The 27,365-nt window shown below is 48.8% G+C and overlaps 1 protein-coding gene and 1 long non-coding RNA gene across 2 annotated transcripts in view; both read right to left on the reverse strand.

Annotated features, from left to right (window-relative positions):
- SLX9 (SLX9 ribosome biogenesis factor) overlaps positions 1–26,460 on the reverse strand; it is a 58,243-nt gene extending 31,783 nt beyond the window's left edge. Inside the window, exons 1-2 of the mRNA XM_072874817.1 lie at positions 26,285–26,460; positions 24,123–24,231 (exon numbers count right to left, since the gene is read on the reverse strand). Coding sequence (XP_072730918.1) covers positions 24,123–24,231; positions 26,285–26,422 — 247 coding nt within the window. The 5' untranslated portion in view covers positions 26,423–26,460. The remainder of the gene's footprint in view (positions 1–24,122; positions 24,232–26,284) is intronic.
- On the reverse strand, positions 18,631–21,938 carry LOC140657581 (uncharacterized). Its single transcript, XR_012044393.1, has 3 exons — positions 21,837–21,938; positions 20,214–20,388; positions 18,631–19,005 (listed from the first exon to the last, which is right to left on the reverse strand). It is a non-coding gene; the product is annotated as an uncharacterized lncRNA (long non-coding RNA).
- Positions 26,461–27,365: the final 905 nt, after the last annotated feature.

The following is a 27,365-nucleotide window of genomic DNA, read 5'->3' on the forward strand; positions in this document are numbered from 1 at the left end:
GTGCAAAGGTTTCAAAGTTACATGGGATCCCAGCACCAACTGCTACAGCGACAGGCTTCTTCCTTCTGGCACATCAACACCTCGGTACTCTAGCAGGAGGCCCAACCTCCTCATCTCTTGCTGACCTTCTCTGGACCCTAAACTTTCCCCCACAAGGGCCTTGGGAAAGAGAAAAGTGGGAAATAAAATGTCAAAGATCCTGCCCCTCTACTCCACTCTCATGAGACCCCACCTGCAGTACTGCGTCCAGCTCTGGAGCCCTCAGCACAGGAAAGACATGGAGCTCTTGGAGCAGGTCCAGAGGAGGGCCACAAGCACGATCAGAGGGGTGGAACACCTCTCCTACGAGGAAAGGCTGTGAGAGAGTTGGGGTTGTTCAGCCTGGAGAGGAGAAGACTCCAGGGAGACCTTATTGCCACCTTTCAATACTTAAAGAAAGGGGGCTTATAAGAAAGATGGGGCGATAGGACAAGGGGTCATGATTTTGAACTAAAAGAGGGCAGATTCAGAATAGATCTAACGAAGAACTTTTTTACGCTGAGGGTGGTGAAACCCTGGCCCACGTTGCCCAGAGAGGTGGTAGATGCCTCATCCCTGGAGACATTCCAGGTCAGGTTGCACGGGGCTCTGAGGAACCTGATCTAGTGGAAGATGTCCCTGCGCATTGCAGGGGGGTTGGACTAGATGACCTTTAAAGGTCCCTTCCAACCCAAACCAGTCTATGATTCTAAGAAGGAAAATACAGCAGATATGTGTAACATTTGGTGACGCACACAGGCCTACCTCTGCGGCCTGACTGACATGGTCTTACAAGTTACATGTTGCGTGTTTGCAAATAGCAAATTCACAACTGGCCCCAGGCACATACAGAGCGCAGGATACACATAAAATCAGTGGTACTGCATCAGCCACCCCACTGCCCAGTTTGGCCCAGAGCACATACCCAGGGAGGAGTATGCGGCTACTAAACTAAAGATGCAAGCATGACAGAAACTTCCCTTCGGATGTGCATATGGGAATTTTGCAAGGAATAAACAGACACAACTTGAATTTTGGAATAAGCCAATGAACAGAAGAAAACAGAATGGGAAGAGAAACACAGGAGAGGACTACAAGCTCTAGTCTGCTTTAGGAACAGGTGTTAGGTGAGAAGGAGGGTTTAGGCAGAAGACCACACGATCCAAGACTTTGCAGCATGCAGAGACCAAGCATTAGAGGTGCATTTAACGGATTCACCACGGGGACTGCCGCTCTGTTAGCTAGCTTGGGCAGCCTCCTACTCCTTCCAACCCCCTGTGGGATGGGCTGAAATCCAGTCCCACATCACCCCATGTAACACTGGGAGTTTGTGATTAATTAAGCTAGCCAAGAGCAGGAGCACAGACACAGTGAAACTGAAGGGCATTCCCTGCCTCCAGCTTGGTGGTGGAAAGACTGAGCAAGACAGTACGTTACACACCACCACCCCGACAAACTGGCCATAGCGTTTAACCAGACCTGAACTGCTGCAAAAATCCTGCCACACGCCGCAGGGTGGAACTCTATCATTGCAGCAGCTCACACGACTGGTACGGCACACCAGGGTGGAGCAGGGCAGGGGAAGAAGGGGGGATGTGGCAGGAGGCTTCTCTTCCCTAGGTCGAGGCTTGCTATGGGACAACTTGCCTCTCTAAGCACAGCTCTCCCTGAAGTGCTGAACAAGCTCCTCTGGCTTCCCATGATCACATGCCCAAGCCCAGGAAAGTAAAGCTCCAGGCTCCAGGAAGGGCCACGTTAACCAGACACATCCTGTGCTGGGACAAAGGGGCAGGAAGAAGGTTCAAGCCTCTAAGGAACCCCCAGTGCCTGATCTTGGGCGAGACCAAACAACAAAGTGGAAGAAAAAAACGCTTGCCCCACCTTATTTTCTTTCAGGTAGTGCATGAATGAGTGAAAAGGTAGTGCACGAATGAATGAAAAGGTGATGACTTTTGCCTTTCAATGCCGTGCTAGTTAATCCAATCAGTCTCTGCCCTTTCCAACTGATCGCTGCCTCTGCTTTCCACCCAGCCTCCCAACAGTTGCTTCCCAGTCACTTGGGCTCAGGTTACCCTTTTTCCAGGACAGCAGAATCAGCATGTCTATTGTCTACTATATTCTTGCCCTGTTTGCTTGTTTAACCATAATCTCTCCTCTCCTCCCTAGTGCTACAGTAGCCAACATTTCCAGTCTTGGCCATAGCCCTTCTTTTCCAGACAAAACCTGCACACCCTATCTCAAAGCAAGAAACATGGAGCAGATGCCTTGTATCTTACAGAAAGGCTATGTGTTACACTTCTGTACTCTACCTGAGATAGCACTGCCAGCAGACTCCTGCCACATGCAGTGGACAAATTTATCTCCCTCTTCTTTTTTCCTCACCAATTAATTCCACGACAGATCTGAAGGCCAGCGGGAAGCACAGGAGAGAATAAAGTAAGTACAGACTAATGACTGCAAAACAGACTGGGAAGATTTAGCAATTTTCAGCCGGTTACAAGAATGCTACAGACAGAAGGGAAGAAAAAGCCCAAAGCCTAACTTGTACCCCTGAAATACTTTTAATCAGCTCCTCTTGATTCCAGCAGGTCTGCCATCGAATTGTATTAAAGGCAACTGTGCAAGGTCAGATTCTTAACACTTTCATTTCAATTTTTAAATTGCACTAGAAATACAGTGACTTTATGCTAGTATAGCCAAACAGCAGAATTATAGCATGAATGTATTTGGGACTGGGATCAGGACAGAGACAAAAAAATTCCACTTTGGCGCTGCTTAGCTGTGTCCCTGGCATCCCCTCTGCCCCGTCCCTGGCATCAGGTGTCTGTAGCTTCAGGGGACAAAGAGGAGTCACTGGAACTGTGGGTTGGAGGCATCCTCACAGGCTCTTCACAGCACACAGAGGGTGACAAGAGCATCGCTGCTGTGAAGCGTGTGGCTACGTACCTCTTACTGTCACAAGGACAGACATTACTGCCATGTGCAAAGCCTAACTAGCAGAACAGATGAATACAGGAAAAGTCTCTCTAACATCCCTCCTGCACATTTCCAGGAAGCCTGCTGTCTCTATCCTTTTGCTGGTTTTCATTTGAATACCTCCTCTTTGCAAGGCTCCCTAGAGATTGATATTCCACAGGCACTATTGATTGGCATTCGAATAATTCAAGATTAGTAGCCCATGTGTTTCAATAAAAAAAGTCTTCTCCATAGCATTACAAATCCAGCTGCCCAGTTATGCAGTAGACATGATTAAAGCATCTGCACAAATTAGGAGATACGACATCACCTGCAATTGCAAGCCCGGGTTGCAAACGCAACAGAAACCCCAAGACGTGACATGCAAAAGAGATGCAGCCAACCTAACATAATTCACACTGGGAACAGCCATGGTCAGCCCCCCCTTGCCTTTCGCTGTCCAGTGAGCAAGCACTGCTCCTGCCAGCGTCAGCAGAAGCTACAGACAAAAACCTTGCAGACCTTTAACAGAAGGCACTTCGAGGACTTCAGTTTGAGCCTCGGTGTCCAGCTTTACCACTAGTAAATAGTTCCACTGGGCTAAGAACATACCAGGCCTGACCAAAGCTTCATGCAGGCCAATACCACATGTCCAACAGGGCCAGTGATGAATACCCAAGTATAGAGCAGATGCATTTAGTACCCCCAATGTATTTTTATTTTGGGAGATCTGATCAGTTGCTTTAAAGACCATGCAGGTACCAGAAATTCAGAACACCTATGTGCAAGGAGTCCTACAACTTAACTGCTCTTTTCCTGAAGGATCTTTGCCCACCCTGAACCCAGCATCTTCTAGTTGAATTTGATTTCTTCCATTTATCTCACTGGAAGAGACTGGGAACAAGTCTAATCTCTCTTTACCTCTGTGGCAATCATATTTTACTAAACTTCATCAGCTGCTCTTTTCTCAGACAGTCATCTTTTCCAGGCAAGAGAGCTCTGATCCATTTAATCATTGCTCATATTCCACGCATCAATGCATCAATGCTGAAAAACTGATCTACAGATAAACATGAGTGCTCTGAAAGGACTGCATTTGACTGCAGACACTGTTATGAGCTCATATATCCAGGTTGGCTAATGGCTTTTTCCTTTGAGGTGAGGCATGTGTGCTTTTCCTGCCCCTGTGCTAAAGAAGCTCAGTGAACCCTGGCATCACCTTCTACACATTCACAGCCACGAGTACTCAGGCAGTGCCTACACACCAGTGTAAAGAAAAGCAGGAGGAGAGTTTCTAGAGAAGCTTCCTTACTGCTCCAATCAGTTTTCATGAAGTAATTACTCTGAACCTTACTCAGAGCTCATTAGGACCACAGCAAAATTTCCACTAGGTTATTTTAACCGTTGATTAATTCTCCTTTCCTGGCAGATTTCCTTGGATTCTTTAACATGTCTGGTCTCAGGCTCCCTGTGGTGTGGGTTTGCTTCCCCACTCCCAACACTCCATGCATTGACAGGGAAATGAAAAAAGTAATCACATGTCAGAGCTTGCCCTTGATTTTTAAGTCTTTGTGGCAGATTAGTGTAGCATGCTCCCCCTCCCCATGCTGTCCTATCTATTGCACAACCGTACGTCAAGGAGTTAATCCCGCCGTCTGCAGCTGTCAGAGCTCCTGTGCACCAGGAAACCCAAACACCTAACAGTATGGGAGCACCAAGGGAACAGAAAGTCCCTTTATCTTCTACCCCAGTATCTTCTACCACTGAACGGCCATATATTAAATGTAATCATATTAATTTCTTTTACCCGATAGCCTGCTCAGTCAACATATACAAGATAATTTTAGATTTAGACATGGAAAAGAGCTCAACAACTCAGCCTGTATAATGCTAGCAGACTTCCATTATTTACATAATCTAAGAATTATTAGCTTGATCTCAGTCACATTTTGATCAGTCAGTTCCAACACCACTTGCATTGTAAGTGGGTTTATAAACTGCTGCACACACAGAGGACTGCAACATTAACATAAATACAACGTAGGAAGGAGGGTGAGAATACCCAGGAAAACTTCCCAAATTGTTTGTGACAGGCATGTATTTGACCTCCAGCCCCCAACTCACGGTTCAGCTTTGCCTACATGCAGCTGCGCAACAACCAACATGCAGGATTGGCAATGTGTAACATTGCTGGAGCCTCAGTGTCCATTCTTCCCCCCTCTTTTTTTTGGAGCATGTATAGCAGATTTCAAAACTGGAAAGCATTTGAAGAATGGAGCTAGACAAATAATCGCCTGGAGAAGTACAAGGCATGAAATCCACGCTACTCTGGTCTGCCATGGGGTTGAGAGATAACTCGATCCCAATCTCAAGCACCAGGTTAATCCACTGCAGGTTAGTACCTGTTGCACCCAGGTACCCACCCCTGCCTGACATAAGCACACAACCCTCCCAGCTCAAAGGGCTAGCAAGTTATGTCCAGACCAGAAACAAGCTGACTTTCTTCTTCGCAGCACTCCAGAACTGACTACCATTGATAAATAAACGCTTCAGCACAAGTTCAAGACTGGAGATGCCAAGAAGCCCCTAAAGCACAGGCGGAGGTGATCCAGTGTCTGCATGAAGACTGCATGATCACAATAGCTCTGTAACCTTGAAAAGGCTTACTAATTCTAGCATTCAAACGGGACACAGTGAACTACCTTTTTTTTGTGGTGGTGGTGTTGATTACACAGTCCAATGAGCCTAACCCATGAAAACACTCATTTCAGGAGGTGCCCAAGCACCTCAAGTCTCCTTCCCACCTCATGGGTGCACAGACTGCCCTGTAAGTGGAACTGGTCCAAACACTGCTTCATCGTCTCTTCCAGCCTCTGACGTTTCTGGTGGCTGCCACTTTCGTGCTGTCTCAACTGCTCTTCTGCTTCAGCAAACAATTTAGAGCTCCCAAAAGCCCTGAGGCATTAATACGATCACTGGCTCTGCCATCCTATGCAAGACACAACACTCCCACAGCATTTTCCCACCTGGACAGCCTACATCCTCCTCCCTGCTCCTCTTCTGCCTGGCTCCAGGGAACACATGGGCATCATCCTGCAGCTTTATCAAACCCCTCAAAAGACCACCGTGATCATTACCTCAGTACAGACCTCCTACGGCATTCTTCATCTCCTGCCAAAGCTGGGCTTGGCCACTCTGCCAGGGACCCTTAGTCTTTCCCACAATGATTCTTGCACAAGACAATTTCCTTTTTTCAAACAAGTCTTAAATTAGAGCAAGCCACTCTACTCCAATATGCCCATTTGGCTCACTTAAACAAAGATTAAATCTTTAAAAAAGAAAAATCAAGATCTGTGCCTCTCTAGGAGAGGCAGAAGTTTTTTTTTTCCTCTATCCCATCACCTCTTCCCCTTTTCTTTATTGGAGATTTGCAGGACAGGATCAGTGACCGATCCTGGAACAACATTCTCCTGGTAGAATCTATTTTAAAGCAAGCAAAATTTAAAAAAAATGACAGGCTCCTCCACTCTGTACTTCATGCTCTCTACACTCCTGCCAGCAGCACACGCAGACAATAACAAGCCTCAGCAAATGGCATGCGCTGCTGCACAGCATTTATACCGCGCCTGCATTAGCACAAACGGGTGCTCTCACCACAGCCCCATCTACTCCGTGCAGCGATGAGATCAGCAGCTGCCAGAAGAGAGCTTTTGCAAGAACACCCATGTCATTAAACAAAATAACAGGAGGTGGGGAAGGACCAAATCATAGTAGGTGCTTCTCTGACACTCCCTGCTGTCAGTTTGCAGAGCTGCCAGACATTTGGCATTACCTCGATCTTCTCGGGTCTGGGACTAGAGCACCAAATCAGAGAGACCTGAGAAATACCTGTCCCCTCACCTCCCTGCGCTTCAGCATCCCCACACTCACAGGGGAACGCAGTCTGGCATCGTTCCTGTAAAGAAAGTATTCCTCGAACGAAAAAACTACACACCCCTTCCCAAGCAGTAGTCTTGCAATACTTAGGCTCACCATGTCCAAAATATACCTACTGAGAACACCCGCACCCCAACGAAATATCGTATTAGTCCTCAGAAGAGAGAGACTTTCATTGTAAAAGAAGGGCCAGCAGAAGATCTTTCCATATTGCACGGAAGATGCTGGCAGGAAGAGTATTTCTCTGCGGTGAGGAGGACGGCTGGCATGAGCACTGTGCCTGCTAATTTCCTAATACGGACCAAACAGTCAAATGGGTTTAGATCCACACGTCGTGTGCCTACAGACTCATCACTGGTGTCTCAGTTGGTGTCAGACTGAGTTTAATCTTTTTACCCTATTGACAGGATATTAATTTTTACCTAATGGACCAAGAGCTGCCAAGCACTATGAGACATTTTTCACATTTTTCTGGCTTTGTTCAGCTTTCCTTTCCCGATGAGGACCTTCCCATTAGTCCTGCCTTCGCTGAGGTGTCGCAACAAAGACATGAAGAAATGCCAGCTTCCCAGTGGATCCCAAACCGAGAGTGCAAAGCACAATCCGGACTTCTCCAGGAGGTCAGACTGATCCAAGCCTCTGCACCAGGATCAACGTTTGCCAGTATCAAGAAGGCCGTTCCACTTCAGAGGTTTGAAGGCTTGGATATTGCCACCCTAAAAAATAATGTAGGACAGAAAGCAGCAGCCAAATACACCCTGCTGTGCTAGAGCCCCCACCCGTGTGAGGAACACACAGCACCTACCAAGTCCTGAGGAACCTGCAGCTGTGTGCCCCTTTGGGTGGACACGTGCCCCTTCGGGTAGGGGAGAGGGAGATACGGAAATCTGCAGGATGTAATGTAAAACACCCAACACATTCTGGGAAAGAGAGAAAGGTGTCGTGCCTCCCCCCTGCCAATCCTCACACATGCTCCACCACCCTAGGCCAAGGAGCTTCAGGAAGAAGAATATTCAGCAAAGGTTCTCAAGACACAAAACCTATTTGCACATCTCTTGAAATATTCATTTTCTTCTACTTAATGAAGTTTTGCTTCCACTGAGGACCTTGCAAAATCAGAGCCATCTCTTGGAAACCAATGGCTGATGCTGCTAAAACTGAAAAATCCATTTTTCCTGCTATTCCAGCTGCCTTGAACCAGCTCACGTCCCCCAGAGAGGTCAACAGCGTGCAAAATATTGCTAGTAAGATGTGCACTGGAGATGTTCACTCCTAGCCAGGATTTCTACACAGATCTTTCTGAAGCCAGAAATACACTAGCTGCAAAGTCAAACAGCGCTACAGCCTTCTTTTATGAATGTTACATAATAAATAATGCATTTAAGTATTGTGATGTTGGGCTCCAAATCCCAGCCTCACTTAGCCTTTAAAGACTGTGCCATAATTATTTATAGTATTTATATTACAGAAGATGGGGGGGCGTACTATCAGATCTCATTTAAAGATTACTTTCAGATGAAGCAAGTCTGGTTCTTTAACGTTTTCTTCAAGCAGAAAAAGGTGGCAGCAGCAGCTGGGGTACAGCAAACAAATCAATAGATGCATATGGACATATAGGTCATTTAAGAATTAGGCTGAGCAAAAACCAAGTTAGCTGTACATTCCTTTGGCTGCTTTTCCACATACGGTGCTAGCTGTTTGTGGTTTACTCTTAGAGGAGCTCCATCTCGTCTGAGCCCATAACACTTACAAGCTTCCAAGCAGCAAGTTTTTATTATAATTGCTCTATGTTTCTTTATACTGGGTAGCGTTTTCATACGAGCCTTGCTGTTTTATACACTTATTGCACTAGGAGAAACCGAAGGAGGAACTGGAGAATTTTGTTGTGTGTCCTGCAGAGCACAAAAATATCATTCAAAAACATAGAACTGACCTAGAAAAAGGAAGAGTTATTCTGCTGCCCTCTAATGAGCACATCTAACATCTGAAAAAGAGCACTCTCAAAGAGAGATGTTCTGTTCGGCCACAGGCACATCCTCTCTTGCTACAGAGCTGTCAGCAATGCAGTCACAGCTAGAGCAAGGAAGCACCTCCTACTCAGCGAAGACATGCACAAGAAACATCTGGATGAACCAGAGACCTATTCTGCACTTTCCTAAGCTTAGACTAGAGTATATGGCTGTGTCCTGTTCTGTTCCCGCTCCCTCCCCAAATAGAGGGCGGAGGGGAGAGGTTCCTAATTCTGACCTTCAGGACACAAGCAAGTACATCTATCAGCTCACCTCTGCAGCTTCCATGATGATGATCCTCCCTCTAAAGTTACCTCCAAAGTACATTTGCTGCATTCACCTTCTGTGTCCCTTCCTTGGGTGTGTCTGGATGCTATTCATATGTTAGATCTCTTCATTCAACCTGGCAAAGAAAATACTGTAACCTCATAATATAGAGTTAGACCATAGGCTTCACTGCCACAGAGGGCTACGATTGTTACAGGTATACAGGTACAACAGAAACACGGAGGAATGACTTGCTTAAATATTTGTGAGTGTTAATGAAAAGCAAAGGAATTCAGTTCTCATGCAAGGGTGTCTCTGGATCTGCACAATGCCCAGAAGACATTCAGTTGAAAAAGGCAGTAAGGAAGGCAGAGTAACAGCCACGGAGCAACAGTTCTACCTGGTACTGAATTTAATCTCAACTTTTACTGAGCTACTATGTGGTGGGTTGACCGTGGCCGGCTGCCAGACACCCACCCAGCCGCTCCCTCACTCCCCCTCCTCAACAGGACAGGGGGAGAAAATAAGATGGAAAGTTTGTGGGCCGAGGTAAACAACAGGGAGATCACTCACCAATTACCATCACAGGCAAAACAGACTTGACCTGCTGAAAATTAATGTATTGCCAATTAAAATAGAATTGGGTGGTGAGAAACAAGACAGACACTAAAACACCTTCCCCCACCCACTACCCTTCTCCCTCGGCTCAGCTTCACTCCTTCATTCCTGACTCCTCTACGTCCTCCCCTGAGCAGCATAGGAGGACAGGGAATGGGGTTACAGTCAGTCCATCACAGCTCCTGTCTGCCGCTCCTTCCCCCTCACACTTACCCACCATGATCCTCTCCACGGGCTACTCCAGTGACTGGAGCACCTCCTCTCCTCCTTCTCTGACCCTAGTGTTCACAGGGCTGTTTCTCACTTTTTTCCCCCACTCCTCTGCCTGCCCAGCATTTTTACCCCTTCTTAATTATGTGTTTTCCCAGAGGTGGCACCATCATGGTCAATGGGCTCAACTGCAGCTGCAGTGGGTGCACTGGAGCTGTCTGGACCTGGCTGTGTCCAGCACAGGGCAGCCCCAGTCTGTCCCCCTGCTACCAAAACCTTGCCACCTATGCCCAATACAGGTAAAAAGGCCAACATCCTCTATTTTGGAGGAAGAAAAGACATTAAGAAGTTATAATGATCCCATATAAACAGTATCTACACATTTGTATGCTACTTCCATAAATAAAAACCGCTCAGGTACAAGCACTAAAGCAACAAGCGCACCTGCAGCTGCAGAGGAGTACACATAAGCCCAGCTTTGGCGTCACAAATTGCTGGCATGAATCAGAAGCAATAGCCAGAAGCTTCACTGAGAAAAAGATGAAAGTGCCACTGAAGGAAGCAGCTTAAACTCAAAATTGTGATTTCTGTCAGCAGAATTCCTGCAGTCTGGAGCAGCCTTCCCCTACCTCCCTGTCAACAGGCACACCAGGTTATTTCAACTCAAAGCGCATTGCAAAATAACTACTGGATGTATAGACACAGCCTGTACCCGTCGCAGCTGGGAATGTCCTACCCATGCTAAAGCAGCCCATTCCCAGTTACATAAGAACGCTCAGTGACCTGAATTTACAAATAATCTTCATTTTGAAAGGAAGGAGAGGAAAATGGACATAAGTAGAAACAAATTTAAAAAGCCATGTAGCTAGAAAATGCAAATAAGCCCAGAGCGTGCACATGCACAGCCACATTAGGCATGAATGTCCACGATATCCGCAGAAGCCAAAATTCTTTAAGCAGATCTATTGATTTTCTGCATGTCCTCCATGCACAGTCGAGCACACAGCACCAGTGGGCCTGGAAACAAGTTTGTGTCCCCCATTTTCCCTCAGATATCCTGCCAGGGACCCTCTGAAACACCATGTTTCATTGCAGTTCCTTAATGATATCACTAAATACAATGCTTTCAAGAGTACCTTCCAGCTGACAGTCACTTCCTGCTTGAACATCTGCTTGATAGTCTGTTCTTCTCCTGCAGGATCCACTTTCTGTGGTTAGCTTCAGAGCATATTTGTAACAGTGCTAGTTCAATCTAAACCTGTCCAAATTATCATTTCAAACAACCCAGAATACTTCAGTATCCACTGCATTTAATCCTTCCATCATCTTGTCTCCTACATTTAGCTGAGACAATGGCCATTGAGATTTACAGTGTTAAAAACTCCATAAAAAAACCCAAAAAACCCCAAAAAACTTAATTCCTTTCTATAAGCCACTTGACTAAAAAGCTAAACCCCAATTATGTGCCGTTACCAATTATGCCACATATGAGCATCAATAACGCCACTTTTGAAGCACTGAAGTGGCCAAACAGACCTTCAGCTGGTGCGTACATTTCTACCCAAGCGTAAAAAAACCTTTGTTCATAAATTGCTCACAAAGACTCTTTGAATACTTCTGTATCCCAAGGATCCCCTGAGCTGAATGGCTCTCAGCACAGGAGCCAGCATTATACACTATTTCTTCAGTGTGCATTGCAATCAGTGGTGGCCTGAGAGAAAGAGTCGGCTCTGGGAGAGTATCAGGTTTTCCCATAATTATAACCTATGGGCTATTAGTACTGTAACTGAAGGATTACAGATTATCTGGGAGTCAGTGACCCCATTAACAGAGTGTATAATTTAAAAAACAAAAACAAAAACCAAAATCTCAGGCAAGATAGACCTGCTACTATTCCAATAAAGGATAACTTACATAGAATAATACTATAGATCCCACTTAGTCTGAATTACAGACATAACTCTTGAGAGATCTACCATTAAATACACAGCCTGTAATTCAAGTAAGACCCACATTAGCAGGGCAGAGATTTATCTCTTGGTAAATCAGAAATCGGATTTATGTAGATGACAATCCTAGTGTAGAAGCCCTTGGAAAGACTACCCAAGCAAAATAACCTTCCTCACATGGGCATTTCCCAGAGGTATTAGCAAAGGAAAGAGGAGGCTGACTTACTCCTGCACCCCAAAAGCATGTCAAGGCAAGTCAAAAGGGGCAACCCAGAAGAAGGAGACCTCTCATCTCATCCACCCTTTACCAGCCGCTACCAATTTTCTAAATAGAGCGTCTATTAAATATTAAACTCCCAGGACGCATATTTCAGAAATACGTTTGACAGCTTGACACAACTCTGTACCGATGCTGGTGACAAGGGAAGGGCTCTGGCTTCCAGAGCTGTCAATCTGCCCTCTCCGCAAGCGCTCCTTCATCCCTCTTGGGATTCAGTTTCTCAATTCATGCAGTGTTAAATGGTTCCTCTCATGCCCCATGAGAGGGTTTCATTACCAGGACTTGTGCTGGGTGGTATCTTTGCCACCAGTGCAGTACTATGCCTCCTCTCTCTTTGTAGCATTTATAATTTTATAACTTGATTATGCCAAGGCTGTAACATTAGAACAGCAAAGGCATGGATTTTGGTTCATAAAACCCTCTTTTGTAACACTGCAGCTTCAGTACTCTCCTAAGCAGGGCTGATCTATTTTTGTTTAAGTAAGGATGCCTGACCATTTTAAACTGATTTCGCAGGAGAATACCAGGCTAGATTAGCATCCTTTTAAAGCTCTGGGAATCATAATCACACAGAGCAAGACATGGCATGACATGCAAGCTGCCATGCCCCATCATGCCTGACCAGGAAGGCAAGGAGGTACATTGACCCCAAATTCAGCAAGCCCTTCAGTGGCATAAGGGACTGACACATTCGACCTAAAAAGCACATGCCTGACCACCCAGCTTTCACAAAGGCTGGAGGAAAGCTTTGCAAAAGCACAGAGCAGCACCCCAGAAGCCTCACCAAATGAGTCCCCGGTCCCTCACTGAGCCCAACCCTCCTCTTCAGCCACCCAGCTTCAACGCAGCCCACAAAGCAGCACATAAAGGCTGTTCCAGGGCAGGCATGCACCTTCCACCATTGCTAGTGGTGAACGTTACACAGCAGGCACAGCCACGGGAACCAACCATAATAAGAAATTACAGGGATCTGACACATCGTTCAAACTCCTAAGACTCATTTCAGGCTCTTCCCACTACCGACAGCCTCCTCTCCCTAGAGCAGACTGCAAACATCTTGGCAGCTTCAGGCACTCTGGAAAATGTTACTGTGTTTGTGTAGTGCTCAGTATCCATGACCACTAGCTAACTGGAAGCTTTTTTTTTTTAAAAAAAGTTAATTTTAAGAACAAGGACTTAGCCACAGCTAGAGGGAGGGGAAGAAAAAAAAAGTTAATTACTTCCATAAATATTAACACAACTGATTCCCATGGTCTGGCAGAAGGCACTCACAACATGGAAATGGTCTATCTCCAGAAGGGAAGTCACAGCACTTGAAGCAGTGCAAGTTCCAGACACTCATTTAGCTCTTTTCATTTAATTGCACTGACTCTAATTAAAGTGGAGTTTCATACAGCTATTCTCACAACTGGCACCACACTGCACAGACAATAAATTGTTAAACTAATTTTAAGCAGTGTGGATTTTTTTACTTTTTAAAAATTATTATTTTTATTTAAGGCACCACTGTCTTTAGCTTTTGGTAGGATTCCCACACTAAATTCCCTCAGAAGCCACTCACAGCAGGTCACTGTCCTCCATTTCAAGCAGTCCCGGCAGTTCTTCACCTCTCCTGGAGAACTTGGTCAACTTGACTCCTGAAGCGACTTCCCACTGATTTTCATCCTTTGGATCGAAGCACCAGAAGAGCCCTCTGGCCTCAAGGCGAGTTGTTGCAACCTACAGTCTTCTGTTTGAGGCATTGTGTAGACTGAGGTCATCTGACCTCACTGGAGAGACTTCCCATACCACAAACCGCTATCGGAGCTCCTCTCAAACACCATGCAGATTTATAATGGCCTGTTATAAAACAGTCAGACACCAAAACTGCCCTTACAAGGTGATCTGGTGGTGTCAAGGTAAGAGCAGCTCCTAACGATGCAGTCAAAAAAACAAATAAATTTCAGCCAAAAAGCAAGGAAGAAGGAACGCGTGGTAAATTGCTGCCTAGAGCAATTTACCCAGGTATGGTAAATTGCCACCCGTCACCTTATCAAACTAGCAGGGTGGCTATCCTGGATGCTGCCTCACTCTGCCAGTCAGGCCAGCAAGTACCCTTCCAAGCTCTTCGCCTGCTCTCTCCTTTCTACTTCAAGTCAAGGCACAGTCTTCTTACGGGAACGCCTGTCCACAGTCAAAAGCAGCCTGCCAGTAGCCCTAAGCCTGAAATAAAAGTATCTTCAGCTACTGTCAAGTCTGTAAACCTATTAGTAAGTGGTATACTGGGGTATCGAAAGTTAACAGCATTCTTTCTCCAGGAGGTTCAAGTTTTCTGCTTGCTGCTATGCAAGAAAGGAACTGGGCTCCCTCCTGCCCTATGCCAGTCAGTGCTCAGCTCGGACCGAGGGTCTCCAGGCAGCGTCAGAGTCTCCTCCCGCTCAGTGGCACTAGTTCAGGCTCTCGCTGCGGTGCGTACCACCAGTCAGGGTGCAGTGACGGACAGGGTTAGTTACAGCTCAGCTCAAGGCATGGAAGTGAGCACTGCTTTTTGGACTGCACTTCTGCAAACGGGCAGAGGAACCGCTCCCCCAGTCAATGTAATAGAGATGCATACAGTGTCCTTCACAGCCGTTTCTGGATGCCAAGTCATTAACCTTGGGGCTGGGGGGAGAGGTGAAGAGCATCACTTTGCCTGTTTAATCCCTGCCCAGCATTTCCCCTTTCCTGGGAATTTTTCTTTTCTTGCAAATTCTTTTACTGGGGGTTTCAAGCACTTTCATACACAATGTCAGAGAAAACACCAGCTTATGGAAGAAAGTTCGCAGTTTGACCTGAGACCTGCACGTTCCAGTCCTGGGACAACACTTGACCTGTGCAGGTTACACAAAGGACAACGGACACCTTGCAGAAGGTACATGGGTGGGGAGGAGAGAGGCACAGAAAGGAGAGGTGTGCAGCCCACACCTGCCCTGGGAGACGTGGCTGCACTTTGACTATTCATGTCTGCTGGATGGCTGAAGATACCGTAGAGATAAGAATATGAAATAAAAACGCAGAATTGCCAAAATCGTTGCTGGCTTTCCTGAGCCCTTCTCCCCATGTCCCTCAAGCCTGTGCAGGGAAGGGGAGCTGGTCTCTACCCAAGTCTAGCTGCCCTCTGGCATGCGTCATTCTCAGTCCGTTGGGGCAAGAGCCAAGGGATACTGCAGAGCTACTCCGTCTGCCCCCAGACCACAAAAAGCAGCCGCCACTGCCACTCACATCAGGGACAGCAGAGTCCTTCAAGTGATCAAGGCTGAGCTTCATCCAAGCTGCAATAGCTGAATACTCCTCTAATGGAGCTTGGGTGCCCCGTTCTAAAGCCATGTTGATATCCAGTCCCCACCCATCAAAGCGAGAAATCCCAGCTCAAATGCCACTCAAATAGCCGCTCCTCCTAAGGCAGCATTCGCAAGCCAAGTAAAGATTTTCAACGATGTTAAAATCATTTCAGTGCAACACCACCAAGGGCATCACCAACAGGCTACCTCTGACACCAGCTTAAGGGAGTGCATTTCAATGCTCCCAAAATTCACACAGACCAAAGCCTGGGCAGCTAATAACAAAGACAGATGGAGCAGGAACATCTTGTCATTTTGGACTAGCACAGCATGTCGCATTTTACACACACATTGGAGATGCTACAGCCGCTCCTCACAGGCCGCTCACTGTCATCCTCAGTTTGTGGAGCAAACTGTTTTCACCCCTTTCCATCTGAAGAGTGTTACGGTGGGGAACAGCTTGAGAAAGGCGCTCTGCAGAAAACAAACACAAGATGGGTGTGACAGCTGCCAGCACAGAATTAAATGCTGAAGAAAAGCGACAGCAGCAGAATCGTGAAGATCCAGCAGCTTTCCACTCCAGGGACGTGGCAAATGACCAACACAAGCAAAAGATTTAAAAATACCCCAAACTTGCATTAAGAAAAAGCAGCAAAGACTTAAAACTCATATTCAGAAAGGATGCGTTCATTAAAACAAGCAGAATTAGATTTTTTTTTAATCCTTCAATTGCTAAACACTTCAACATGCCAGGGGAAAAAAAAAAAAAAACCAAACAAACAAAAAAACCCCCACCAAACAGAAAACCTCCAGCTTCACGAGGCCAGGCACTGCACAATACCCAGGAAGGCACAGCTGAAGGGGACTACCCGACGTGGCGGGCAGCATGCTGTACAGGAGGTGAAGGAAAGGCCCAAAATGTACACAGCGGGAAGGCTACCAACGTCTCCAGCCTATTCTTACCGATTCATGTCACCAAAAATCTGCCTAAACAAGGTGCACAGCACTACAATTAGACATGGCAGGAGGGCACTCAAACCATGTTCTGCAGAGTAACACAGCAAACATCTTCCCAGCAGGAGCAATGTGCTCCTACCAACAGCACAATTCTAGAATTTGCACAGAAGCATTTCATGGAGAAACGTGATCAGGGGTGAGGACAGAAGAGGAAGAACCATAATATTTAAAGGCCACAAACAAGCAGAAATCCAACGAACAGACAGGAATAAATTATGGGACACAAAGATTTGCATCCTGTCAGAGCTCCTGAAGAGTAACGGGGGACTGGCCACAGTTGCAATTCTGCAAGCAACACAACAGTGGATCTACTGCCGTGGTGACCATGAGTCCAGACACTGCAGGAACAGCAATGCTGAAAGAGGAGAGGTCTTACATGGATTCTGGCACATCACCCATCAAAAAAAAAAAAAAAACCAAAAAACCAGGAAAGCAAATCATGTCACACGAAGTTAATGCATGGTCCCATGGATTTTCTTCTTCTCATTTGAGGCTACAAAAGGAGAACAGAATTGGACAAGTGGCTGCAGAGCCCAAGAAGAAGGAAGCAGGAATGCTGGACAGGGATTAAACGCGACAGACACAGCAAACCTGGAACACCAGAGCAGAAGCTGAGGTGCAAACCAGAAGGGCATAGTCAGTGACTCTGCAGAGGGAGGCTTGGTAACAAAAGGAACTCACAGAGTATCTAAGAAAGGGGAAAAGCAAGGCTGTACGCAGCCTGCAGACTCCAGCAATTCCAAGCTGTCAGGTTCCTGCTTCACCTGATTTTATTCTCTCCTGTCTCCACACTTCTTCAGGAGGAAAAGGGACTTCCTTCTTTGCCAGGTGCTCAGTAATTTCACTCCTCTGCTCCCCTCTGTGCCACTGACAGAGGACCCCATGCTGCAAGACAGTCCTGGTCATCAGAGGATGAAAGCTCTCAAGATACAAAGGGAAAGTCAGAGATATTACGGCATGCATGCCTGAAACTCCCCTATAGTTTTGCATCGCGTTGTGCAGATCCAGGCTTCAGCAACAGCAAGGCCCAGCACAACCCCTGTTCAGGCTACTGTCCTACGTCACTCTGTGCCCCACACCTCAGTATAGAATCATAGACTCACAGAGTGGGTTGGGTTGGAAGAGACCTTCAGCGATCATCTAGTCTAACCCCCCTTTCATCTTTCACTAGACCAGGTTGCTCAAAGCCCTGTCCAATGTGACCTTGAACACATTCAGTGATGGGGCATCCACAGCTTCTCTGGGCAACCTGTTCCTCTGTCTCACCACCCTCATCATAAAAAAAAGTCTTCTTTATGCCCAATCTAAACCTACCTTCTGGTAGACCTTACAGTCTCCCTAAAGACCCTCTGGTCCAGAACCAGAGGCAGCAAATTAATCCATGTTTCATATTTTCCTGGCTCACCAGAGGCACAGGAGAAGCTAGAGCAATCTGCAGGAAAAGCTACTCTTGCTGCAACCTCAGAAATCAAGGTGACAAGCTAAGGTTTTGCAAGCAATTCTGAAGTGGTAGCACTTGCTGCCATTGCACTTCTGCTTTCTCAGCAACACATCTTGTCACAGCTCCGTTCTGGAGAAGCTGAAAATAAAGCAGGAAGCTGCCAGTCCAGTTGTTCACATCATTCCACAACTGGTTCATCATCCACTCCAAAAAGAGAGACATTCCCAGGCAACTGGTTTGCCAGAGCCACACTTGAACAGGCCCTTGCTTCAAGGAGCAAACACCGAGGAAGGAAAGCTAAAGAAAAGGAAAAAAAAAAAAAAAGCAACCCCCCATACGACAGGCCATTATTTCTGATTTAGTTGGAAACATTTAATTCCCACACTACAGAGGCTCACCCAGATGAGATTTATTCACTCGCACTAGTAGCAGAGGTCCTTGCATGGATTAGATTATGGCAAAGCATTTGATTTACATTACGTCAGTGGCTAAGTAAACTACACTGATAGGAAGCAATCATTCAGCGAGCAAGTAACTCATGGACTTAATTCCAGTGTTCACAGTGATGTTGCTGGCTTTTGTTACCTATGAGCATGTGGAAATCATCTGGAATCTGGTGTTGAGATGAGCTAATGATTAAAGACAAGAAGCAGAGCAGGAGAAAGTAGTTGCAGCAGGTCTGCTTCACAGTACAACGTGGCTCAGAGCTCCCCGTATTAAAATACTTTCCATTTTAGACCACTGGCTTTCTACTGTCATGCATTCAAGACTCACCTAAAACGAATTCCATTTTGGTGACATTTTTTTATTACAGTTCCACCCTGTCCTTCTCATGCTGCAAGAACTACTGATGCCAGAACAGCCTAAGCTGATACCTCGCACCGATCACAAGCATGCTGAATCAGCCTTGTATCTAAGGGAAGCAACGAGACCATTACCACGAGAGCAGCAGGTACTTCGACAGGGCACCCTTCCTCCACCAGATGCACCAGGAGTCCTCAGAAATCTGCAGAAAAATGGGGCCTTCAGTTGGCAAGAACCAACACCACCAGTTTATCCTCCCAAATCAAGGGGCCTCTTTCCATCTCCTTTCAGCCCCAGCACACACCTGCGCAGGCACACACAACCACTCATGTTAACCGAGATGCTAAACTTGCCAACTTACGTATCATGCTCCTCCCTGTTCCCTCTGAATAACCACAGCCAAAAGAGCAGCAAAAGCTGGTCACTTAACAAATTGAGGAAAACTAAGGGGGAAAAAAAGTAGAGAGAGAGGTCTCCTCTCTCATTGGTGGCTACAGGCAATAGGCCCCAAGCCACAGCATGACAGTGGCTTGGTTCCCTACAGGATTGCATCTCTCCGGCCCCAGCGCATCAAAGCAGGTCTTCCAGATGAAGCTCTTCATCACGTGGAAGTAGCCATGCTCTGCTGTCGTTTAGTTAGCCTCTAGTACATCACACAGCCCCATGGCCACGGTTCGGGTCCTCCTCTTGCCCCAGCTGTCCTACACTGCCTTGGTGGCAGCCTGTGTCCCGTCCCTGCACACGCCGGGGGCATGAGCCACCACACAGCCCCCTGGCTGCCTCTCTGCGCTGCACACAGGGACCTCATTGGATTTAGGACCACCACTCGGGGGTGGGGGAAGCCTGTCTCCAGTCTTGTTGCAACACTACAAGCCATTTCCAGGCTTCAATATCCCTCCCTTTTTCCACCTAAGACCTAGCAAGAGCAGAACCACCACACTCAACCTGCGTATTCCAAACCAGACAAGTCCTTGCATTAAGAAACCCTGACGGCCCCCTCCATCAACTTGTGCAGCCCCTTTCTGAACCCACAGAAGCGTCCGGCACTCACACCACGTACAGACATGGAGTCCAGAGCTGAATTCGCCATGTGAGACACAAAATGTCTTGTTCGGGTGCGTGTCTACCATCTGCTATTGCCATTGCTTCTTCCAGGTTTGTAGTGTTAAGAGGCAGCAGACAGCTGCACCCACCCTCCCTCACCATGCAGTTTCCAGGCTTCCATCACACCCTGCCTTGCTGCCTTCCCCCAGCTAAAGAGCCTGGGGCTTTTGCTTTAGGAACAATTAAACGGGCATCCCAGGCCTCTGAGCAGCCTCGCTGCCCTTCTCTGAACCTTTGCTGGTCTGCCACATCTTTTTTGAGACGAGAGGACCAGGGCCACACATAGCATCAAATAGCTGTATGTACCATGGATTTATTTATGGAGCGTAACAACACTCTCCAGGTCATTCTCTTTTCCTCCTACTTCCCAACAGCCGATTTGCTTTTTTGACCACCGTTGAGCTCCAAGCTGTCATCTTCTATAATCTAACCCAATTCCAAGCTCTTCCTCAGACTAGATTTTAATTGGAAGAGACCAGACCTGTAGAATGAAGCACAGTGTAAAAATTCAGTACACAAGGGATATTTTTCATTTGCCACTATCTACTGATTTTACAGGTACTCCAAATAATTCAGTGAATTCAAAATGTCTGAACTCTCTGCCTCCCGTCCAAGCTGCCCTGACTGTCTTTGTTAGAGCCCCACAGTTCAGGCAGCCTTTCCACCCGCTGCACCCAAGGCCCACGCTTACACATCTTCCCACACTCCCATCCTTCTCCAGGCTGCTTTGAATGAGGACAGGGCAACTTGAAACCTACCTTAGGAACATGAGGAGAAGGCAGTCATCCTCTTTGACAAGAAAGCAGAACACAAACCCCGAGAAAAAAGTCTGTCCAGGCCAGGCTGGGAGAGATGATCCTTACTACAGATGTTAGCCCCAACCACTAACAGCATCTGGGGCTTTCAAAGAAGCATTTGCCTTTCTCTGCAGCTTGCTTCAGCCCTCCATCACCTCCCAAATCTAAGGCATTCAGAAGAATTGGGATATGGCAGGGCACACTCAGCTCATGGCAGACACAGGAACGTAACACTGGAGTGAAACACATCTCCTCCAGCTGCTGGACTAACAGTCCTCATTTACCTCTCTAAACTCCTGGTGTTAGAATAAAAAGATGACAGGAACCAAGAGTCACCTCATCTTCTCCAGAGAAAATGAAGCAGAATATTTTGTCATGACCACAGATACCTTCACAGCTGGACAAAAGGTAAAGAACTTCTGCAAAAGCTGCCCTGAATGCCCAGGCCTCATGGGAGAGAGGAAGGAACCACACAAGCATGTCAAATAGGCAGAGGATGGACAGAGAGAAAGTGGGGAGCCAGAAAGTACATCCTAGGCATAGAAGGTAGAGAGGGAGGCCAAGGAACCCAAGAGAAGTAGCCAGCTAAAGATGCACCATCATAATCACTTACTCATCCCAGTTAGAGAAGGACAAAGAGACAAGACAGAGAGGAAAGGGAGCTCTACAACCCTCCAAGTCTTCCAGGCAGCCCCAAAGGAACACGCTTGGCTGGCTCTTCCTCCTACACCACCACCTCAAACTGGTCGAGGAGCAACTGCTGTCCCTGCCCCATCCTGTGAGGAGACTAGGCTTTCCAGGTCTCTTCTGCTGATCCAGCCAGCCACTATCCTCTCTTAAACAGTGAGGGGGTGTGCTGACAGGTGGAGCTGCAAGCCAACTTCACCACCTCTTCTTCCTTACTTTTCCAGAAACAAGCAATCTCTCAACCCCGCATACCCTTCTGGATACCCGCTCCACATCTGACAGCTTCAGAATTAGCAGAGAGCACTCCAGCTCACATAGCTTTGGTGCTTGGGGTCTGTCAAGACAAAAGTTGGGCCCCCCAGTTCAAGCACAAAGCCAAAAAGTGAAAGCCCAAGTGGAGAAAGGAACAGAGGCAGAATAGTAGTAGTAAGGTCAAATGTTTTACCCAGAAACATCTTATGCAGATACCTTCGACCAAGCTGCAATGCCACGGAAGCACAGCCACGGAGTGAGATGCTGGCTTTCTGGGAACTATACCTCCAAAAGCTGAGAGATGCAGGGTCTAAGGAAGAGAGATAACAGAGCCAAAACCTGTAGCTGCCAGCTGGGCTTGGTAGCCTAGCAGTGTTTCCTGCCAGGTCCAAGCCCTGTAGCCGCTCCCTTGTTTCACTCATGCCCTGCAGGCCTCTTTAAGCCCACACTGAAGTCTTCCTGGCTGTCCCTAAAGTGTCACAGCACAACGCCAGATCGTAACACAAAGCACAGAGATACCAGCAATCTTAGATAATGTGAAGCAATCTCAGGTAATGTGAGGCACCCGTGCACGTGCACACACAGGGAGGACAAGTACACCAGCTTCCTCAACTGCCACATAGCATCCTTGACAGAAAAAAATCTTCTTCAGCTGTGAAAAGCACAAGAGTAAGCCTACCTATAGTCTGCCAACTTGACCTCCTCAGAGCTTGAAAAGCAAGTGGGAGAGAAACACTTTTTTTTGTCTTGCTATTAAATCTTAAAATAACAATGTGTAGGAGAATCCTACCCTCCTGCCCTGTGCACTGAGCTAAGGGAGGATGGGAGGAAGGGGGGGAGGGTTGGAATCAAGTTGAATTTCCTGCTGAACAGGCTCTCAGCTGATCAGAGATTCCAGGAGACAAAGCACTTCTGCCTAGAATCTCTTTTCCAACTCCAGGGTGTCTGCCATTGTACGCACAGCCTAGTTACAGTTCACTGAATTAACACAAAAAAATGAATTGATTTCCATAATGACAAAGCCTCCACATGGCTCCATAGTGATACAAGAAGAAAGGGCACAGCAGCTTGGGAAGATTTAAAAAAAAAAAAAAATAAAATCACTTTTTGCCTCGTTGAATTGCAGTTTTGAGCCCCCAAATGAACAGCTATTTTTAGCTGATCATCTGGAAAGTGTGAGGGAGCACAAAGCATTGGGGTCAGCATCACTGTCTGCAAGAAGCCAGCACGCAGCCTCAAGAGAGGGTTAAACATAGTCAGGCACCGCACATCTGCATCATCAGCACTGTACAGGGACCAGCAGCACAGGTCTATTTATAAACCAGACATGTACAGCTGTAGCCTGCAATGAAAGACAAGGATTGCAGGCTGTCAGCCTTCAACAACATGCTGTCTAATTTAATTAAAGAGATGGCTATGTTCACATGCACACACACATGCACACATGTCCTTCTCCCAGGAGTTACGAACAATGACCTCAGTGTTTTGAAAACAATACATTTCACATAGGTTTCTGTGCAGAGGGCAAGCATCTTCAGCAAATATGTCCTCACACAACCTTCCCATTCCCTCACTGTGACCAAACGTGACCGATGGGCTATGGCTGCTACAGCTCACCACTGCTCAGGTAACCACTAGCCCTTGGGTGGTTACTGGGTTTGTTTGTAGCCCCGGACATGAAAACAAAGTCACTGTAGCAGTATTAATCTGCATGGAGAGAAGAAATTAATTTAGTTTGCAAACAAGGTATTTGGGAGTCACACACATCTTCTGCACCAGGACAGACTGCTGTGCCACCAGTTTCCATTGAGAGAGGTGAAACCTGGTTTCAGTTACAAAGCTCTGCCTGCCACTAAGCAGCTAGAGGGAGCATTTCCTTGTGGGACGAGAAAACAAAAGCCTCTATCATGTCCTCCCTCTTCCCACTCTCACTCCCGATACTCTCTGGTGAGCTGGACTCTCCTGCCCAGGAGTCCCTGTGCCAGGGATCTAGCAACAGCAAAGGATAGGAGGAGAGAACTGGGCTGCAATCAGGCAGCCATGGGTAAAGCACTATTGATGCACAACAAGCAACTTGCTGATAAAACACCGGGGTATGAACGGCAGCTGCTGGTGAGGCAAAAGCAGCCACAGAGGAAGCCCAGAGATCAGGTCACAGCGTGGGCTCTGCTGTCCCCTCAACCCCTGGGGACCAGGAGCCTTTGGCTGCATGAGGCCATCCCACAGGGTGGGGGCACAGCCCAGCAGCCGTCACGTAGCTTGAAGGTAGCTCCCCACCTAGGGAGCACTAAGCACATACGTGCCTTTCAGCCTCCTCCAACCCCAAACAGAAACCACTTTTAAAAGCCCCTGCAGGAACACGGGAAGCTGTGTTTGGGTTCGATTCTCCCGGGCTTGTTCTGATAGCCACTGCAAATACAGTCCCCAGTGTCTTTGCTCACAACCTAACATGGCACTCATTCAAAATACAACAACAAACCTGTTCTGGAGGAAATTATGCTTCTGGAGTCCAAGTCAAGCTTCTTCACTAGAGTATCAGGGTCAATCTTCAGCCCGGAAAAGACACCAGAAGATGAGAAGTCCCAGTCCTTATCCAAAAGAAACATTAAGCAGGAGTCAGTACAAACACCACCAGGCCACATTCATTAAAAAAAAAAATCAAACCCAGCACCATCCAGATGGGAGCAGGGTGCACACTCAGCAGTAGCGTGCAAGTGCCTCTCCTGAACGGGCAGGGGTAGCCTGCCCCCCCCCCAGGCTCTTCCACCCAGAAGGATGTTTCACAAAGTCACGTTTTGGACTGTTCTATTCCTAACAGATTTCTACCTGCACTCAACCTCGCCTCACACAAGTGAATTCAGGTATTACTCCTAGGAGAACTGTGAACAGCATCCGTAGGAAAAGCCAGGGTTATTACAGGTGCGTAAGTACATACCAATATAGATAAGCAACAAATGAGCACATTAGGGGCCCAAATCCTAAATCGACGGATATTAAGGAGATTCAGCAACTACTAGCAATTCACCAGATCTTCAGCATCTAGTTCCTTTAAGCGTGCAATAGCTCCCTAGGTCCTAAGCATTGCAGTAGCTTCTCTGGTTGGCTTAGAATTTATTATTTTAGCTAGCAGCATCTCCCAGCACCAACACATAACTTGGTAGTGGTATAAAACCAGCTGTATATGGCACAGTCCAATTCCTTCCTCCTCACAAGGAGAGCTGTAGGTGCATAAAAACCATTTACAGCTGTTCTGTGTCCTTGCTGTGACAGGGCTGGGAGAAGCACCCTGCTTTAACCCAAACTGCGTATTAACAACACAGCTGGTGAAACCAGACATGGTCTAAATCTCCTAAATGATTATGTGTAAACTGACAGCTCATCTCCACCTGCCCTAATCGGAAATCGAAGAGAACCACTGCAAAACGAGTCAGGCAGCCTCTTACCCCTCCCCTCCCAACACCTGCTGGTAATGATCCCCACTACTGCATCCAAGTCACCCCACTGAGACGCAGCGCAGGCACCCTCTCCCCCAGCAGCAGGAGCAGTGCTGGCACACCTCTGTCACCACCACTTCCCTCTAAGCAGGCTCTCCTCTCTGCATGCTAAAGGCCTGGGGATGCTATGGCGGCTTGCCACAGCGCAGCTGCCACAGCCATGGCGGCTGCCACAGCTATGGCGGCTTGCCACAGCGCAGTTGCCACAGCTATGGCGGCTGCCACAGCACAGTTGCCGCAGCTATGGCGGCTTGCCACAGCACAGTTGCCGCAGCTATGGCGGCTTGCCACAGCGCAGTTGCCGCAGCTATGGCGGCTTGCCACAGCGCAGTTGCCGCAGCTATGGCGGCTTGCCACAGCGCAGTTGCCGCAGCTATGGCGGCTGCCACAGCGCAGTTGCCGCAGCTATGGCGGCTGCCACAGCTGCCGCCACGTGGCAGTTCCATCACCGTGGCTGATGGTGTGGAGAGGCAATGGCTGCCACCGCAGCAGCGCACTGGGACTCCCATGGTGCGCAGGCAGGACCTCGCGCTGCAGTCCTGAAGCTCCAGGCTCCCTTGTTTCGCCTCCCTGCCTGCTCTGACGAGCCGTGCCCTTCCCCGCACCCTCCCACGGGCGATAAGCGGCGTGAGAGACAAGCAGCTGCCCAGCAGAGTGCCGCAGCACCGCCAAGGCCGCAAGAACAGCCTGGACGTGCCCTTCCTGAGCGGGAAGAGGAGGCCGGCCTTCAGGAAACAGTTTCACTCGACCTCCCGCCCCTCTGAGGCCCTGTCAGCTACCACCAGCGCCTCACCCTGCCCAGGACCAAGCGGTGTCCTCAGACACCCCGCGGAGCCGGACCTGGCGGTGCGGTGACAGCCCCCGAGGGCCCTGCGCCCGTGACGGCCACCGCGTGGGGCTCCACGGCGCCCCACGAGCTCGAGAGACCGAGCAGGGCTGCGATGGCGCCCGGGCCGAGTGCCGACCCGACCCGACCCGACCCGACCCTCGCCGCTGGCGGCGCCGGCGAGGGATCCCCGCCTGGCCCGCCCCGGCCGGCCCCTCACACGCCGCCGCGCCGCCGCCGCCCGCGCGCGGGAGGCGGAGCCCCGCCCCACGTGAGGCCGCGCCGCACGCGCCCCGCTCCGCTCCCCGCCTGCCCCCGTACCTTGCCGGCCGCCGCGCTCCAGCCGCCCGCGCCGGGGCCGGGGCCGGGGCCGGGCTCGGGGAGCGGCGGCGGATCCCGGGCGGGCCAGGGCCGGGGGGCGGCGCGGTGGAGCCGCGGGCGCTTGGCCTTCCCCACCATGGCGGGCGGCGCGGCGCGGCGGAGCGGGGCGGAAGGGGGCGGGCCGGCCCGTGCCGCGCCTCTCCCGCGCCTCTCCCGCCCCGGGGCCGCCCCCGCCCGGGCGGGCCCTCCCGGCTCCCGGGATGGCTGCGGCAGCGGAGAGCGCCGGCCCGGCGGCGTTGGGACCGCCACGGGCAGAGCCCAGGAAGCGCCTCCGCGGCAGCCCCAGCCAGCCCGCGGCTGTTAACTCTGAAGCGTAATGGTGGCGCCTTAAACGCCAGCGTTCTGCCGCCGGTCGCTTTGATGGGCCGCCGGGGGGTTAACGGCCTTCAGGCTGGCAGTGGGGCAGGCAGCCTGCTGAAGGTGGCTCCTGGAAGCAGCCGGAAGGTGTTCGTTTGGCGTGCTTAGGTTAAACCCAGAGACACTGCGACACAGTTAAAGTCTGGTGTAAGGCCCTGGAAGAGCTGAGGCCTCTCGGTAGCACTAGCCAGAGACCAGGATGCCACAGAAGGACAGAAAAGTGAACTGTGAAACTCCCTGCCAGAAATTATTTCCGTGGTTACAACAGCAGAAAACACCTGACGAGCCCCTCTGGAGCCCGAGCACGTGTTTGACCGTGCAGGCACGGACCCAGGTGGAGACCCCCGACAAAACAGCCTCAGCCCTAGCTGCGCCTTTCCACACATGTGAGGGGGTGAAACACAAAGCCGCTTCTCCCCCCAAGGTGAATGAAAAACTCCAGCCTTGGGAACCATGGTGGTTTTGCTTTTAAAAAGCCCCGACGGGTACTCTGTGGTTAATGCGTCTTTGTTTGCCAGCTGGCCTTTCTCTGCCCTCCCCATCCCCTTCCGAGCTATGTTTCCCAGGGCCTGACGTTGGGGTGCAGCCCCAGGGACCCACATCCCCACCCTCACTTTCGGGGCTATCTTGGGTAGCATTTTTCCACTGCTCTTTTGAAACCTTA

Source organism: Ciconia boyciana, chromosome 10, assembly GCF_034638445.1.
Source record: "Ciconia boyciana chromosome 10, ASM3463844v1, whole genome shotgun sequence".
Classification (NCBI taxonomy): Eukaryota; Metazoa; Chordata; class Aves; order Ciconiiformes; family Ciconiidae; genus Ciconia; species Ciconia boyciana.